General features: G+C 48.4%; 2 protein-coding genes across 6 annotated transcripts in view; one reads left to right on the forward strand and one right to left on the reverse strand.

The window, feature by feature from the left end:
• ryr1b (ryanodine receptor 1b (skeletal)) overlaps window positions 1-5,972 on the reverse strand; it is a 62,139-nt gene extending 56,167 nt beyond the window's left edge. For 3 of the 5 annotated variants that reach the window (XM_047035457.1, XM_047035456.1, XM_047035453.1), the window contains exons 1-2: window positions 5,840-5,972; window positions 4,062-4,135 (exon numbers count right to left, since the gene is read on the reverse strand). In XM_047035457.1, the coding sequence (XP_046891413.1) occupies window positions 4,062-4,135; window positions 5,840-5,861 (96 nt within the window). In that variant the 5' untranslated portion in view covers window positions 5,862-5,972. Of the gene's footprint in view, window positions 1-4,061; window positions 4,364-5,839 lie in introns of those variants that run through there. The other 2 variants (XM_047035454.1, XM_047035458.1) reach the window with 2 other exon arrangements.
• Window positions 5,973-6,997: 1,025 nt separating this feature from the next.
• rasgrp4 (RAS guanyl releasing protein 4) overlaps window positions 6,998-13,495 on the forward strand; it is a 10,418-nt gene continuing 3,920 nt past the window's right edge. The window contains 7 exon segments of the mRNA XM_047035462.1: window positions 6,998-7,565; window positions 11,528-11,700; window positions 12,255-12,360; window positions 12,672-12,731; window positions 12,962-13,093; window positions 13,220-13,340; window positions 13,342-13,365. Of these exon segments, the coding sequence (XP_046891418.1) occupies window positions 7,549-7,565; window positions 11,528-11,700; window positions 12,255-12,360; window positions 12,672-12,731; window positions 12,962-13,093; window positions 13,220-13,340; window positions 13,342-13,365 (633 nt within the window). The 5' untranslated portion in view covers window positions 6,998-7,548.

Consider the following 13,495-nt stretch of genomic DNA (forward strand, 5'->3'; position numbering starts at 1 on the left):
TGTTTTTCACTCCGAGCAGGCGATTGACACAAAAGACCCAAAGTGAATCCATTACAGCGCTTTCATCTCACAAAACAAACTGAAATCTTTCATGGATCGCAAACCGAACCTAGAAAAAACCGAAGCAAAACCCTAACCCTAACCCTAACCCCATTCACTCCCCGCCCACAAACACACATAGCTCATGGCCTTGTTGACACAGGGTAATGGTTTTGCAGAGGACGAATTGTCCACACCATGGGTAGGATCTCCGTTACCAAGCGACATGACTTTGTGGATGGGAGAGACTTAGTAGGGATCAACTGGGCGGCCTGGCTACAGAGCCACCTGTTTATTGTGTAAGCTGTAGCCATGTCACCGTGGTGTTCAAATAAGGCCAACAGGCTAACAGGTGCCTTGTCGACGATCAGTGTGGATGTGTTCATCTCTAGGGCTCAGCACTTCATAAGCCTGGGCATGCTCGCACTGTCCCAACACCTCTCCCATCCTCTTCCACCCTCCTCCTCCTCCTCTCCTCCTTGCTTGTCCTCGATCCTCTGCCCTCCTCTCCCATCCTCTGCCCTCCTCTCCCATCCTCTGCCCTCCTCTCCCATCCTCTGCCCTCCTCTCCCATCCTCTGCCCTCCTCTCCCATCCTCTGCCCTCCTCTCCCATCCTCTGCCCTCCTCTCCCATCCTCTTCCACCCTCCTCCTCCTCCTCTCTTCCTTGCTTGTCCCCGATCCTCTGCCCTCCTCTCCCATCCTCTCCTCTTTACTCCTCTCCTCAACTCTACTCTTCTTTCTCCTCATTAGGAAACTCTTAGACGAACCGTCTTTGTTTAATATGGACAGCCACACACACCAGCGGGTATTCTGTGAACGCCGCATGTGTGTCACGCAATAATAATGAATGTCGTAGATTTCTTCGCACGCGCATTTCGTTGCGAGTAAACATTCTTGTCTCTCCGGAGTAGAGAAATTAATGTATCCAGAAAATGTATTTATATTCATTTATAAATCATTTTTGATTGTTGGCTAGACGAAATGGGTGTGTGACAGGAACAGTGGTGTGAGTAATTATCAGAGTTTTGCAGGGAAGGACCGGGCTGTGGCAGCGACGTGTTCTAATGACGCTTTGTGAATGTCAGACACGTTATCACAGCCAGTGATGTTGAAAGAGACCTTCAAGCCTAGCAATAGGATTTAGTTGACGCCAATCAGAACAATCCCTCAGAAACACTGTGTATCCTTTTCACACACCCACACATATACACACACACACACACATTCCCTCCCAATGGATGCCAGCAAGTAGGACACTGGCTCTCCTTCTCTCTCCCCCTTGAGTGTGTGAGCTTATAGTGGTAAACTATAAAAAGAAACTGCTGCTATGGATTGGAATCTGAACAGCCCTTCTAACTCTCCTGTTTCACACCAATACTGTCTAAGCCATTGCAAAACAATGACACAGCTTTTATTCCTTAAACAGGAAAAGAGAATTACAGCTAGCCTTCATGTTTGTCCTCACTGGCAGTTGTACAGGGTAATCCAGACTCTAACTACAGCAAGCTAGGAGACCCTCTTGCGAGCTAAGCTAAGTGTCTCAGACCGGACATGTGGGCAAACTGTCAAACTCGCTAGGTGTTTTAGATGCAGGATAACAGACAGTAATGCTATTACCTTGTACACCTGGTCGGTCTGAATACAGACATCATGAATAAGCCAGAGCGCAAACAGAACCTAACATAGACAAACCACAGCACTCTCAGATAAGCCATTGTACTGTTTGAGTTATTCAACTGACAGGTTGTTGTATAATTTCGCGACATTTCAATTCACTGGCACTGCTGAGTAAGCCGTCTACAGTTTGAGAGCTTTTGTAAAAAGGAGAACGAAGATGAAAATCTCTGGTGAAGATGTACAGTATGCATAGCAATCCCCTTTGCTTCGTCTGGGGTTGAACTGAATTGATCTAACACTATTAAAAAGGCAGAATAGTCTTCCACAGTTCTGAAGAACACTGAGTGCTAGAGCAGCATGGAACCTCCCTCTCTCCTCCACCCTCCTCTTTCCTCCTCTCTCTTCCTCCCTCCTATCTCCTCCTCTCTCCTCCCCCCCCTCCCTCCCTCCTCTCTCCTCCTCCCTCCTCTCCCCCCCCCCCCTCTTCCTCCCTCCTCTCTCCTCCTCCCTCCTCTCTCCTCCCCCCCTCTTTCTTCCTCCCTCCTTTCTCATCCTCCCTCAGCTCCCTCTGTTTCCAGATCATTCTCACAAGGAGAGGAAGACAGAGGAGGATTGACACCAGCGTTTTCACAATCCCCTCATTAGTGATGATAGGCCTGTCTGTCTGAAGGGAAAGATCAGAGTCTGCCAGCCAGGAAGCAGACTCTGTCCCCCTCTTCCTGTCCGATGACTGAGGACCCCTAACTGAGATCACACTGTCACTCATCCTGCAGTCAGACCAGACAATGCAATGCCCTGCTCAGGGATGCCCCACCAGTGCACATAATTATCCCACCATCACCAACAACCTTTCCCTGACAGGCTGTTGCAATGTTGTTGTTTTTTTATCCCCCAACTCTCCTGCAGAATGCCTTGCCTTTTGATCTGAGTTCTAAGGCTACTCTCCGGTAGAACTATGCACAGGATGTGACCTCACAATTTACACTTTCCCACTCTGGCCAGTCAGACAGAAGAAAACAGGATTGTTTATGGTTCTATTATCTAAGAAGGCCAGCAGTGTTAATGTCTGAGCTGACCCCATTGACCTGACAGGAATTCGGTCTTGTTTGGTAATCCACGTGTGCTTGTATTGCTGGACCTGTAACTATTATCACACAGAGAGATGAGATGGTGCACCCAGACAAGGCCAGCCACAACAGTGTAAAACTTTGATCTTTTGACTTGCCAAGTGTTTTGTCCTAATGATTGGTACTGATGGGTCTGTCTGTATCAACAGGTGTCTCGGTGTCTCCTGGTCTCTCTCAGTGTCACTGGTTACAACAGCCTTGTCACGGGTCCTCGAAGGGATATTGATCTTCATCTGCTCCCTGCCGGTACAGGCCTCGTGCTGTGTGTCTTGTTTGGATCTCAGTGTCTGTCTCCCTGTCTGTCTCCCTGTCTGTCTCCCTGTCTGTGTCCCTGTCTGTCTCCGTGTCTCTTTCTCTCTCTCTCTGTCTGTCTGTGTGTCTGTCTCCTTGTCTGTCTCCTTGTCTGTCTCCTTGTCTGTCTCCTTGTCTGTCTCCTTGTCTGTCTATCTGTCTGTCTGTCTGTGTGTCTGTCTCCTTGTCTGTCTGTCTGTCTGTCTGTCTGTCTGTCTGTCTGTCTGTCTGTCTGTCTGTCTGTGTGTCCCTCCAAGGCAGCCATTGGGCTGTGTCCAGCTGTCCCCCTGCTGGCTGCCAGTCTCCCCTTTCCTGTGATATAAATAGATAACGATGCTAACAGATGCACCGGCCCCTGTCTATCCATACACACACACACACACACATGCATGCTCGAACCCCCATACTGTAAAATCCTCCGTTAGGAAGAACGTTCTAGAAGTAATTGAAGAAAGACCTTAAGAAAACCTCCCATCTACATCACCGTTCTGAACTAATTAGGAAGTTTGAAGTTCGAGGTAAATTCCAGATGTTATGATTGCCATAGTCACTGTGGTTCGAGAATAAAAAGCAGGTCAGAGCACATTCGGGCCCCACAAAAATAGTTAACTAAATACAGAAGGGGGCCATGGCTGGAAAAAAAACTGCAACTAGAGATTGACTGAAATATCCGATGCCAGAACAGCAACATTCACAAACATGAGGAACTGTGAGAGCCATCCGATACAGGGAAGGACAACTTGCTGAGATTTGGGTCAATTAAATGTCCTCGGCCGTAACAAAAGCCGTATGGCAGTCTGACAGTCAGAGACAGGTAACTAAAATGCTAATCTTGCCCCACAACACAAAACAACATGCTCACATCCAGAGATGATTAACCTGTAATCGACCCCCAAACAAACACACATCACCCCACCTCTTGCCCCCAATTCAGAATCTCAGTGCAGGTCGACTCCAACAGAGAAAGTGAGCAAGCAGCACTCACCGTGCGCAGGAACTGGATCTCCTCCTCTCCGTCTCCTCCTTCTGCCATCCTTCTCCGATGGTTATTTGCAGCTCCTCGGAAGAAACCAGAAAATCCTCCTGTTTTCTCTCTCTTTCTATTTTTTTTCTCCTCCCTCCCCTTGCAACCTTTCACTCCTTGTTACCTCACTCCTCGCTACACCTCTCTCTCTCTGTCTCTCTCTCTGTCTCTCTCTCTTTCCCCTCGGACTCCTCAGTGTCTGTGTGTGGGTGTGCTGGAGGACAGCATGTGTCCTGTGGCTCTCACGGTGGTGTGAGAGAGAGTGACGGGCAACCCAGTCTCTCTCCCCCATCGCATCCCACCAGGGGGGGGAGGGGGGGGGAGAGGAAAGGAAAGGAGAGGAAAGGAGAGGAGAGGAGGGGCAGTCCCACCAGGGGGGGGAGAGGGGGGGGGAGAGGAAAGGAAAGGAGAGGAAAGGAGAGGAGAGGAGGGGCAGTCCCACCAGGGGGGGGGAGGGGGGGGAGAGGAAAGGAAAGGAGAGGAAAGGAGAGGAGAGGAGGGGCAGTCCCACCAGGGGGGGGAGAGGGGGGGGGGGAGAGGAAAGGAAAGGAGAGGAAAGGAGAGGAGAGGAGGGGCAGTCCCACCGGGGGGGAAGGGGGAGAGGAAAGGAGAGGAGAGGAGGGGCAGGCACCTTGTTCCACATTCACACTGCCCCAGCCACGCAGCCATGTTAGTAGAAAGGAGCCCCTCCCTCTCAGAGCCAGGTCCTTCCCCTCACAGACTCATCGGCTATAAAAGGAAGGCGTATGAGGACTCCGAGGAGCACTAAGACTCGTGTCTTCTCTGCCTCGCTCATAATGAACGACACACATCATCACCAAGCACGCTCACTCGGCTATCCTGCTTCAAGTCATGAAACTAAATAAAAACTGCAAGGGTTTTGTAATACCTCAGGTTTACAGTACAACAAAATATGCAGTGTTTTTCATTGCATACAGTAAACATCATGCCTGGGCACAAATGCATAAAAAAAATGTTTAGACACTTACTAGTAACTGATGGTATTTTTGCTTTCTATATCTACCAAAGAGGTCGGTATATTGGAAAATTTGACACTATACTAGTCTTTGTAAACGCACTCGGTACTAAGTGTATTTGTGGTGTGTGTGACTGTGTCTGTGAGTGTGTGTGACTGCATGTGTCGTGCCTCTGTAAAAGCACTCAGTCCGAATGTGTGTGTATCTATAAGAGTGTATCTCTATGTGTGTGTGTGTGTGTGCGTGTGTGCGCTCGCGCGTGTGTCGTGCCTGAGTTCTATTTCTATCGCATCCCTAGACTGATGGTGTGCAAGCAAAAGTGCTGTATCGTTTATACCAAACTGAATCTCATCTGCACTTCTCCACAGTCGGTACTAGATTTCAGTGGGTAAGCAATTCCAGCAGAATTACTTCTCCATAATTTCCATGTGAGAAGATAAATAATGTGGCTGTGCTTTGCCAAATTGGGTTAATGGGTTTTCATTTTGATCACACACTGAGTCAAATTTTGTCTAATGCTCACTGTATCAATAATTCCGTCTATCCTTGTCCATGTCTCCTGTGTGCCGCTCGTTTTGCATTTTCCTCCCTCATATTATCATCAACAAGAACAACCATATTCACCTTAAACCACTCCTTAGAGAGCATTTGGATGTATTTACATGACTGACACACCCTTCCAGTAACCAATCAATACTCAGCGAAATTCAACAAACCATGCGCTTTCGCAACTCTGAACATAGAACAACAATGCAAACTCACCTCCACCGAGTCCATCTGTCATCCTCCTTCGTGCAACCCTCCTCGAGCATCACCCATAGCAACGACATGCTGGAATCTAGTATTTACCGATGCATTTTGCGGCAGCGGGTGGTTTACTGCCCAAAAATGCACTTACCTCAGGAGCTCTTCACGGGTATATTGAATGCTGGGAGTTTGAGTTTCGGAAGACAGTTTTGTTCTCGAATCACGGTTTGTGCAATGACGCAATCTAACCCTTAGATGGCAGTGTTCGAGTTTCTTTAAGCAACATCATCGCTGACCACCTCCGATGTAAATGTCACTTTGTAAATATTTAATTTTTATTTTTTTAAAGTGACACATTACTTTCAGTTTAAACGGGCACCACCCAATGTATCGTAGTTTATACTTCTATATGTCAACAGAACTCTGAGGGTTTATAACGTGTCTACCCACCACACGTTTCAATCCCTCTGACCCACCCTCGCTAAGTGGCCATGGATACCACATGACATCACTGTAAACTGACCTTAACAGGGTCGTGATCACTATGAGGTTTTACTTTACTTAACGGCATATGTTTGATCGATATCTCTCACATTCTTTCTCCATCACACCCACAGGTCTCTCGAGCGGCCACCTCCGCCGTCAGTGACTTCACTGTCCCCTCTTGGGTCCCCTCTTCCTCTGGGGGAGCTTGAACAAGGATGCCTTTGAGTCTCCGTGTCCAGCTGCACACGGAGATGGTTCCCCTGAAACACTACCTCCACTCAGCACCCAGAGAGAAGGAGAGGCCGAGAGAAAAGAGAAGCGCTGGGGATTATACAACAGAGGGAAACCCTGAGTGAAAGACCTGGATGATTGTCAAAAAAGGAAGGGATGACGGTAAGGGTTTAGATGAGGCAAGACAGGCAGCTGTTGCACAAGATTCTCGGAAGAAACGCAAAGAATTTCATCGGTTCAAAGTTAAATTGTTGTAGATGCTGAACGTGTCTCTGTCTTTATAGGAGATACTTGTTGTATCTATACCACTAGGACAGAACGCTGATAGATCTTCATCATTATCTCTCTCTCTCTCGCTTCTCCACCTCCTCCCTCTGCCAGTACTTAGTGTTTAGCTCACAACTCTCTCATTTGTGCTCTCTCATTCTACTGCCCTCCCCTCCCCCTTGCTCACACCAATACATACACACAAACACACTGATGAGAGTTCCCCTATCTCTCAGAGTCAGTTCCTACATTAGAGATACTGACTTTTTATACAGTAGGACAGGGTTATAGAACAAGGTTATTGTACAGGGTTGTATAACAGGGTTATAGAGCAGGATCATAGAACAAGGTTGTAGAACAGTATTAGAAGACAGGTAAATGGTGCAATGACTACAATTTACTGTCATATCGCTTCCATTCAAACTAGTTTAGTTATCAAGTAGGAGCTTGTCAGGGTGTATTTTGTGGTTGGCATAGTCATTCAGAGTAAGAGAGAGAACGAGACAGACAGACAGACAGACAGGAGGAGGAGGTGTTCAGCCTGAAGTGAAGAGGCGACAGATAGGGGAGCAGAGCTCATCCACGCCAGGTCTCAGTCCCTGAGCCTGCTTGGCTGGGCTGTAGAGGACACAAAGAAGGAGGAGTGGGGGTCATGCATGGAGCTTTAGGGTTCCAGAACACACACACATGCCCCTGAGGACCGCCAGTGGAGCAGGAGAGCTGTGGAGACGACCTTTACTATGCACAAGAACAAGAGGTGAGTGGAACACCGGGGAAGGGGGGGAAACTGACATTGAACCGCACGGTCACAGCAGTGTGTAGTATGTAAAACTGTCAGCCGTGCTCTATTTGAAGAGTTATGCTCCATGAGCACTGTCAATACCCGAAACTAGTCTCTGTGGTTTGTGTCAGGTTTCTTAAGAACTCACAGGCAGTTGTTTTTTACTCCTTACTTACTACTAACAAGAAACAGAGCCGTTATAGAGACGAGTTCAGTTGAATCTACTCGAAGGTGCGAGTTAGACCTGCACTGCAGCTCACGGAGCTGTCAGATATATTGTTTTCTTTCTTTTTTTGATTTCGTAGTGGCCGTTTTTTAAAAAGACTTTTAAGTGTGTGCTTGACCTACATTTGACTGGGGTATAGTGTACTGTGCTGTGGTTACATGCTCAAAGGTTTGTGTCTACTGCACACAAACATGCACTGGCATTCTGGAGCTGATTGTAGAGCTGTTCACCTTGGCATGGTGTAGGGACTGTACCCCCAGCCTCCCAGAGCCACAGTCTGGTGTCTTCAGCTAGATGCTTCTAGGATCAGAGCCACAGTATATTACCATCAAGATTGGTGTCTATTGGAGTTTGTAAGTAGAGCATATCCTGAATCAATGTTAGTTTGTGTCCATGTTAACAAGTGGGAGTCTAAAATGGGATTTTCTCTTAATGAAAAGATCTATTATTCTACTTTATGTATGTAGGATTGCAGTTACAAACTGAATGCTGATTCTGGAGGGAGTTGCATGTTGATGTAACAAACATTATTTATGGGAGATGTGTTTACACTGTTTACAGAGAGGCTGTAGAAACAGGGTTTTCATGAACTGTTTTCACTTTGTAGTTCAGATCCTATCAGGTTGCATAGAAATAAGGTGTTGAGTGGGCGTGGTCAGAGTTGATATGTTCAATCATATTCTTTAGATTTTTTCTCTATAGCAAAATCTTTTTCACCAATGCTCACAAGATTTGTAGTGGGTTGATAACGTAGAACCCCCCCCCCCCCCCCCATAATGTTATTAATTACAGGGGGGGGGGGGGGGTCAGGTTTTATAAAGAGAATAGAGACAGACAGAGAGAGAGAGAGAGAGAGAGAGAGAGAGAGAGAGAGAGAGAGAGAGAGAGAGAGAGAGAGAGAGAGAGAGAGAGAGAGCAGACACACAAACAAGGCTTTTAAACGACACTGGCATCAATTAATCAATTAACGAGAGAAAAGAAGGAATTTGCATGCCCCCCCACCCTTTCTCTACTAGTGTGTGTGGGAACAGGAGGGGGAAGTGGGTCTTTGGCCAGGAACTGTGAGTGAAAACCCGGGGGTTGTTACATGGATGGGTGAGGGGGGGGGGGGGGGGGGGGGTTCCAGAGAAAAACTGTTGGAGCTGCTATATGAATGACATGAATAGAGTGAGGATGGCGGAAAGGGGAGAAGTTGTCAGGGGAGTCAGGTGGCTGAGCGGTTAGGGAATTGGGCTAGTAATCTGAAAGTTGCCAGTTCGATTCCCGGCCATGCAAAATGACGTTGTGTCCTTGGGTTATACTTCACCCTACTTGCCTCGTGGGGAATGTCCCTGTACTTACTGTAAATTGCTCTTGATAAGAGTGTCTACTAAATGTAAATGTAAGGGAGGATGGAATAGATTAAAGGTATGGACTTGGTGTGGGTCAGTACCAAACCTGTGGGGATGAAGGAGATTCTGGGCTTAAAACCAGGATCCCAAACCTTGTCCCTGTACGCCATCATCTCACCTCAACACTGACCAGGGAAGCTCAGTGACGCTTGTGTTGGTGAGTAATTCTCTAGAAACAAAACCAGGCTTGTTGGGTTACTTAGAATTTACACAAGCCCCAGCATGTGTCTATGTGCGTGTGTTTGTGTGTGTGGTAAGAGATAGAGGGAGTATTGTGTTATTGACATAGCTCCCAGTAGCCAGTCTCATTCTAGGACCAGGTGAATGCAAATGTCCAAGACAGTAGACAGGGGCTAATTGTGCCACGGATTTGCATGGGAATCTACAAAACTCTTTCTGTTTACCAAACATCCCTCTCTACACAGCCGGTCTGCGTAGAAGAGTAAATGTCCCACTCTGCACTGTAGGCCGCCTCGGGCTAGACACTCTGTGTTCTCTCAGTCAGCATGACCCACAGATCTAAAGGGACTTTTTGACTGTGTCACTTGTTTAGGTTATAACCGCTTCCCCCTTTGAAAGAGTGACAGATAAGGATTGCAAATGGCAGCGATGGAACGAGAGCCGCCGTGGTAGGAGGCCGTCCCAGATGAGCAGTTCAAGAGAGTTTTGAAACCCCCCTTCGCGTGGAGGGATTATGCCATGCAGCCGTCAGCATACTGATGTGATGCATCAAAGACAGTCAGTTACGGAAAGAACTGGGCTTAGTCTTCTTTATTTTTTTGGACCATGTCCTCGGTTCTTCCCGGTGAAGGTCTTCAATCACGTGGTGTACCTGTGTGTCCGTTTCACTTCCCCTGCCTACATTGTCATGTATATAGTGTGTCTGCCGTTGGTGTCTTGGCTGTGGCGTATAGGTCCCCCTGATGTTTTTGGGCTCTGCGGCCAGTGTCATTAGCCGAAGAGAAAGGGGCTTAACAGGGTTTGGCTGGGGTGGAAGGCTGGAGGCTGGAGGCAGGGGGCGGAGGGGGCACTGAGGCTGGGGTACATCATCCTGGTCGTCTGTGAAAGGACATATCCTGGAGCCTCGTATTAGCTGGGTGTTGGGGAGCTGCAGGTTGGGGAGCTGCAGGTTGGGAAGCTGCAGGTTGGAGAGCTGCAGGTTGAGAAGCTGCAGGTTGGGAAGCTGCAGGTTGGGGAGCTGCAGGTTGGGAAGCTGCAGGTTGGAGAGCTGCAGGTTGGGAAGCTGCAGGTTGGGAAGCTGCAGGTTGGGGAGCTGCAGGTTGGGAAGCTGCAGGTTGGGGAGCTGCAGGTTGGGGAGCTGCAGGTTGGGAAGCTGCAGGTCGGGAAGCTGCAGGTTGGGGAGCTGCAGGTTGGGAAGCTGCAGGTCGGGAAGCTGCAGGTCGGGAAGCTGCAGGTTGGGGAGCTGCAGGTCGGGAAGCTGCAGATCGGGAAGCTGCAGGTTGGGAAGCTGCAGGTTGGGGAGCTGCAGGTCGGGAAGCTGCTGGTTGGGGAGCTGCAGGTTGGGGAGCTGCAGGTTGAGGAGCTGCAGGTTGGGATAGGAATTGAACAGAATGTCCTGGAGAGACCGTCCATAAGGAGAAACACAGACTGAGCAGGACCCCTAGGCCTGTATGACTCTGTGCTACCATGCACATCCAAGTCTATTTACACTAATAGATACAGCAGTGTGTGTGTGTGTGTGTTTGTGTCTGTGAGTTTCTGTGTGTCTGTTTCTATATGAGGTGAGTTTGAACACGACTCACAACTTCGAATGAGGAGAGTTAAACATTTTGTACTGATGATACCGACAAGGAGGAAGGGAAAGAGAGAGAGAGAGAGAGAGAGAGAGTGACAGAGACAGAGACCGAGACCGAGACCGAGAGAGGGAGATAGTCTGGTTATTCAGATAACTTGCAAGTTCTTTGAATTAAAGTAATGTGCATTTCCTGGTAATGTTTTCCTCATACACAAGGCAATGAGACAATCTGCTCCACACCACGGTCATACTGAGGACATTTTTTACTGTACAACAACACAATGACCACTGACAGAAAAACTGAAAGCCACTGTTGGGATCAGATTCTGTATGACTGATTCCTTGACATTACAGGCTTGCTTAGTAGGTCCAGTGTCAATATAAACAAAAAGCGTATCAACACATGCTGGTAAGACGAACAGGTAGGAACTTGCAGGAACCAGATTGACAAGCATCACATTCCGTCACAGAGCGAATGATTAGATCTTTATAGGTGGCAAATGTATCTCTCTAACTCTCTCTCGCTCTTTCTCTCTCTCTCTCTCTCTCTTTCTCTCGTCTGCAGGAAGTGTCGCGTGGAGGGCCCTGGGGGGGTGAAGAGCAGACGTCCGGTTCAGAGGCGTATGACCTGCCCCAGCCCCCAGGAGATCTGCCGAGCCCTGCAGACCCCCATCCCGCTCCCCCTGACGCGAGCGGCCAGCCTGGATGAACTCATCCAGCTCTGTCTACACTGCTTTGGTGTGTGTTTATAAATGTGTGTGTTTGTCTTTATGAGTTTGTGTGTCTATGTGTGTGTGTGTGTGTGTGTGTGTGGGGGGGGGGGGGGCTCTCCCTTGTTTAGCTGTTGACCTCATCGCTCAGTCCTTCCCACTCTCTCGCCCTTGTTTTATCCCAGGCAGGTTATGTAAGCGTGGGATGAGAGGGAAGAGTCTAGGGTGAGAGTGAGGGAGAGAGAGGGGGGGGATGTGTGAGGCAAGAGGAGACACACAATCAAGCTTTGTTTCATCAGACTGGGATAGCCACACAGCTAGTCGAACGCATGGACGGGAACTGGCTCGCATTATTTGACGTACTTGCCCTCAGTTCCACAATCTAGGATCAAAGGTCAACATGACACCAGGAGGAAGACCTGTTAGCAATCCACCTCTTCCAGCTGTAGGCACTTATACATCGTCACATATTCATGTGTTATGAATATATTTATTACTGTTAAACAATCCTTTCCTTTCGAACTCCGGCCCTCCTTTACTTGCGCTTGGTGTTTTGACCCTAAAGTCTTGTGTTGGTTTCAGACTCGGAGGGGAGGCTTGTCAGAGGGTCCCAGATGGTCAACATGACGCTGATGATGCACATCTGGGTGGTTCCTTCCCAAACCTTTGCCTTAAAGCTCCTGGCTCTATATCCTTTAAGATCCTCTACTGCAACCCCCCCCTGACCCTGCCCCGAGTGCCCCCAACTAACCCCCTCTTCCCTCACCCCGCCACAAGTGCCCCCCCCCCCCCCCCCCCCCCTCCGGGCCCGTCGGCGCGCAGCACCTCATCACATGTCTATTAATCCCTGAAACCAGGAAACAAACACTTCTTTGTTAGGCCAGACGTGTTTACTGAAGAAGCTCATTTGTGTTGGAGCGTGGATGTGTGGCAGCAGCGGTAGTAGTTGTGTTGTTGTCTAACAGTGGGGTGGTGCATGTGCTCCTTGACTTTTGTTACCTATAAGGACTGTCCTGTAGAGAAGGGGCTGAGAAGATCACAGATCTACAACCTCATCAGGTTAGCATCAATAAACACACAAACTCATACACACACACATACTTTCACATACACACAAAACCCACACCATTCTGTTTCACAATTTTTCAAAAAATCTTTCAATTCTGCTCTGTTGCGACACTACAAAAAATACTTGACTGGAGTTTGTCTCAGACAGTGATGTGCTCCGTCATTGTTAGTGTTTGTCCAGTATTGACCACCTAGCATGTCTCTGTTGTTGTCCTGGCCAGGCAGTGGATCAGTCAGTTCCCGGCGGTGTTCGAGGCTGATCCCAGACTGGAGCACATCATGGGCGACCTGTGGACCCTGGTGAGGTCAGAGGTCGAGAACACACACTCGCAGTTCATCGATTCATCCTGCGTGTAAGTAACAATGGCCTTAACCTATGAGCCGTTTCGAATCAAATCAATATCTGATCCATCTGTGAGGTCAATAACAAACTTCAATAGACAATGTCTTGATTGAATGTTTTTGGTGTCTTTCAACAGAAACACTGCTGTGAACATATCCCAAGCACCCCCTCACCTTCTGTGAAAAAGAGGAAAGTGTCCCTTGCTCTTTGATCACATGGAAGCTGATGAGATGGCGAAGCATCTTAGCTACCTGGAGTTTCAAGAACTTCTGTAATGTTTCCGTGAGTAAGACAGATCGGCCACATCGGGTTGAGAAGCCTAGTTCAAGGTCACCACGAAAAAAAAAGCAAAAACCTTCAGAGTTGACACACTGATCTCCAGCCTGACCCCCAATCGCCGTTCTCTGATTGG

This window comes from Hypomesus transpacificus, chromosome 15, assembly GCF_021917145.1.
Source record: "Hypomesus transpacificus isolate Combined female chromosome 15, fHypTra1, whole genome shotgun sequence".
In the NCBI taxonomy this organism is placed as follows: domain Eukaryota; kingdom Metazoa; phylum Chordata; class Actinopteri; order Osmeriformes; family Osmeridae; genus Hypomesus; species Hypomesus transpacificus.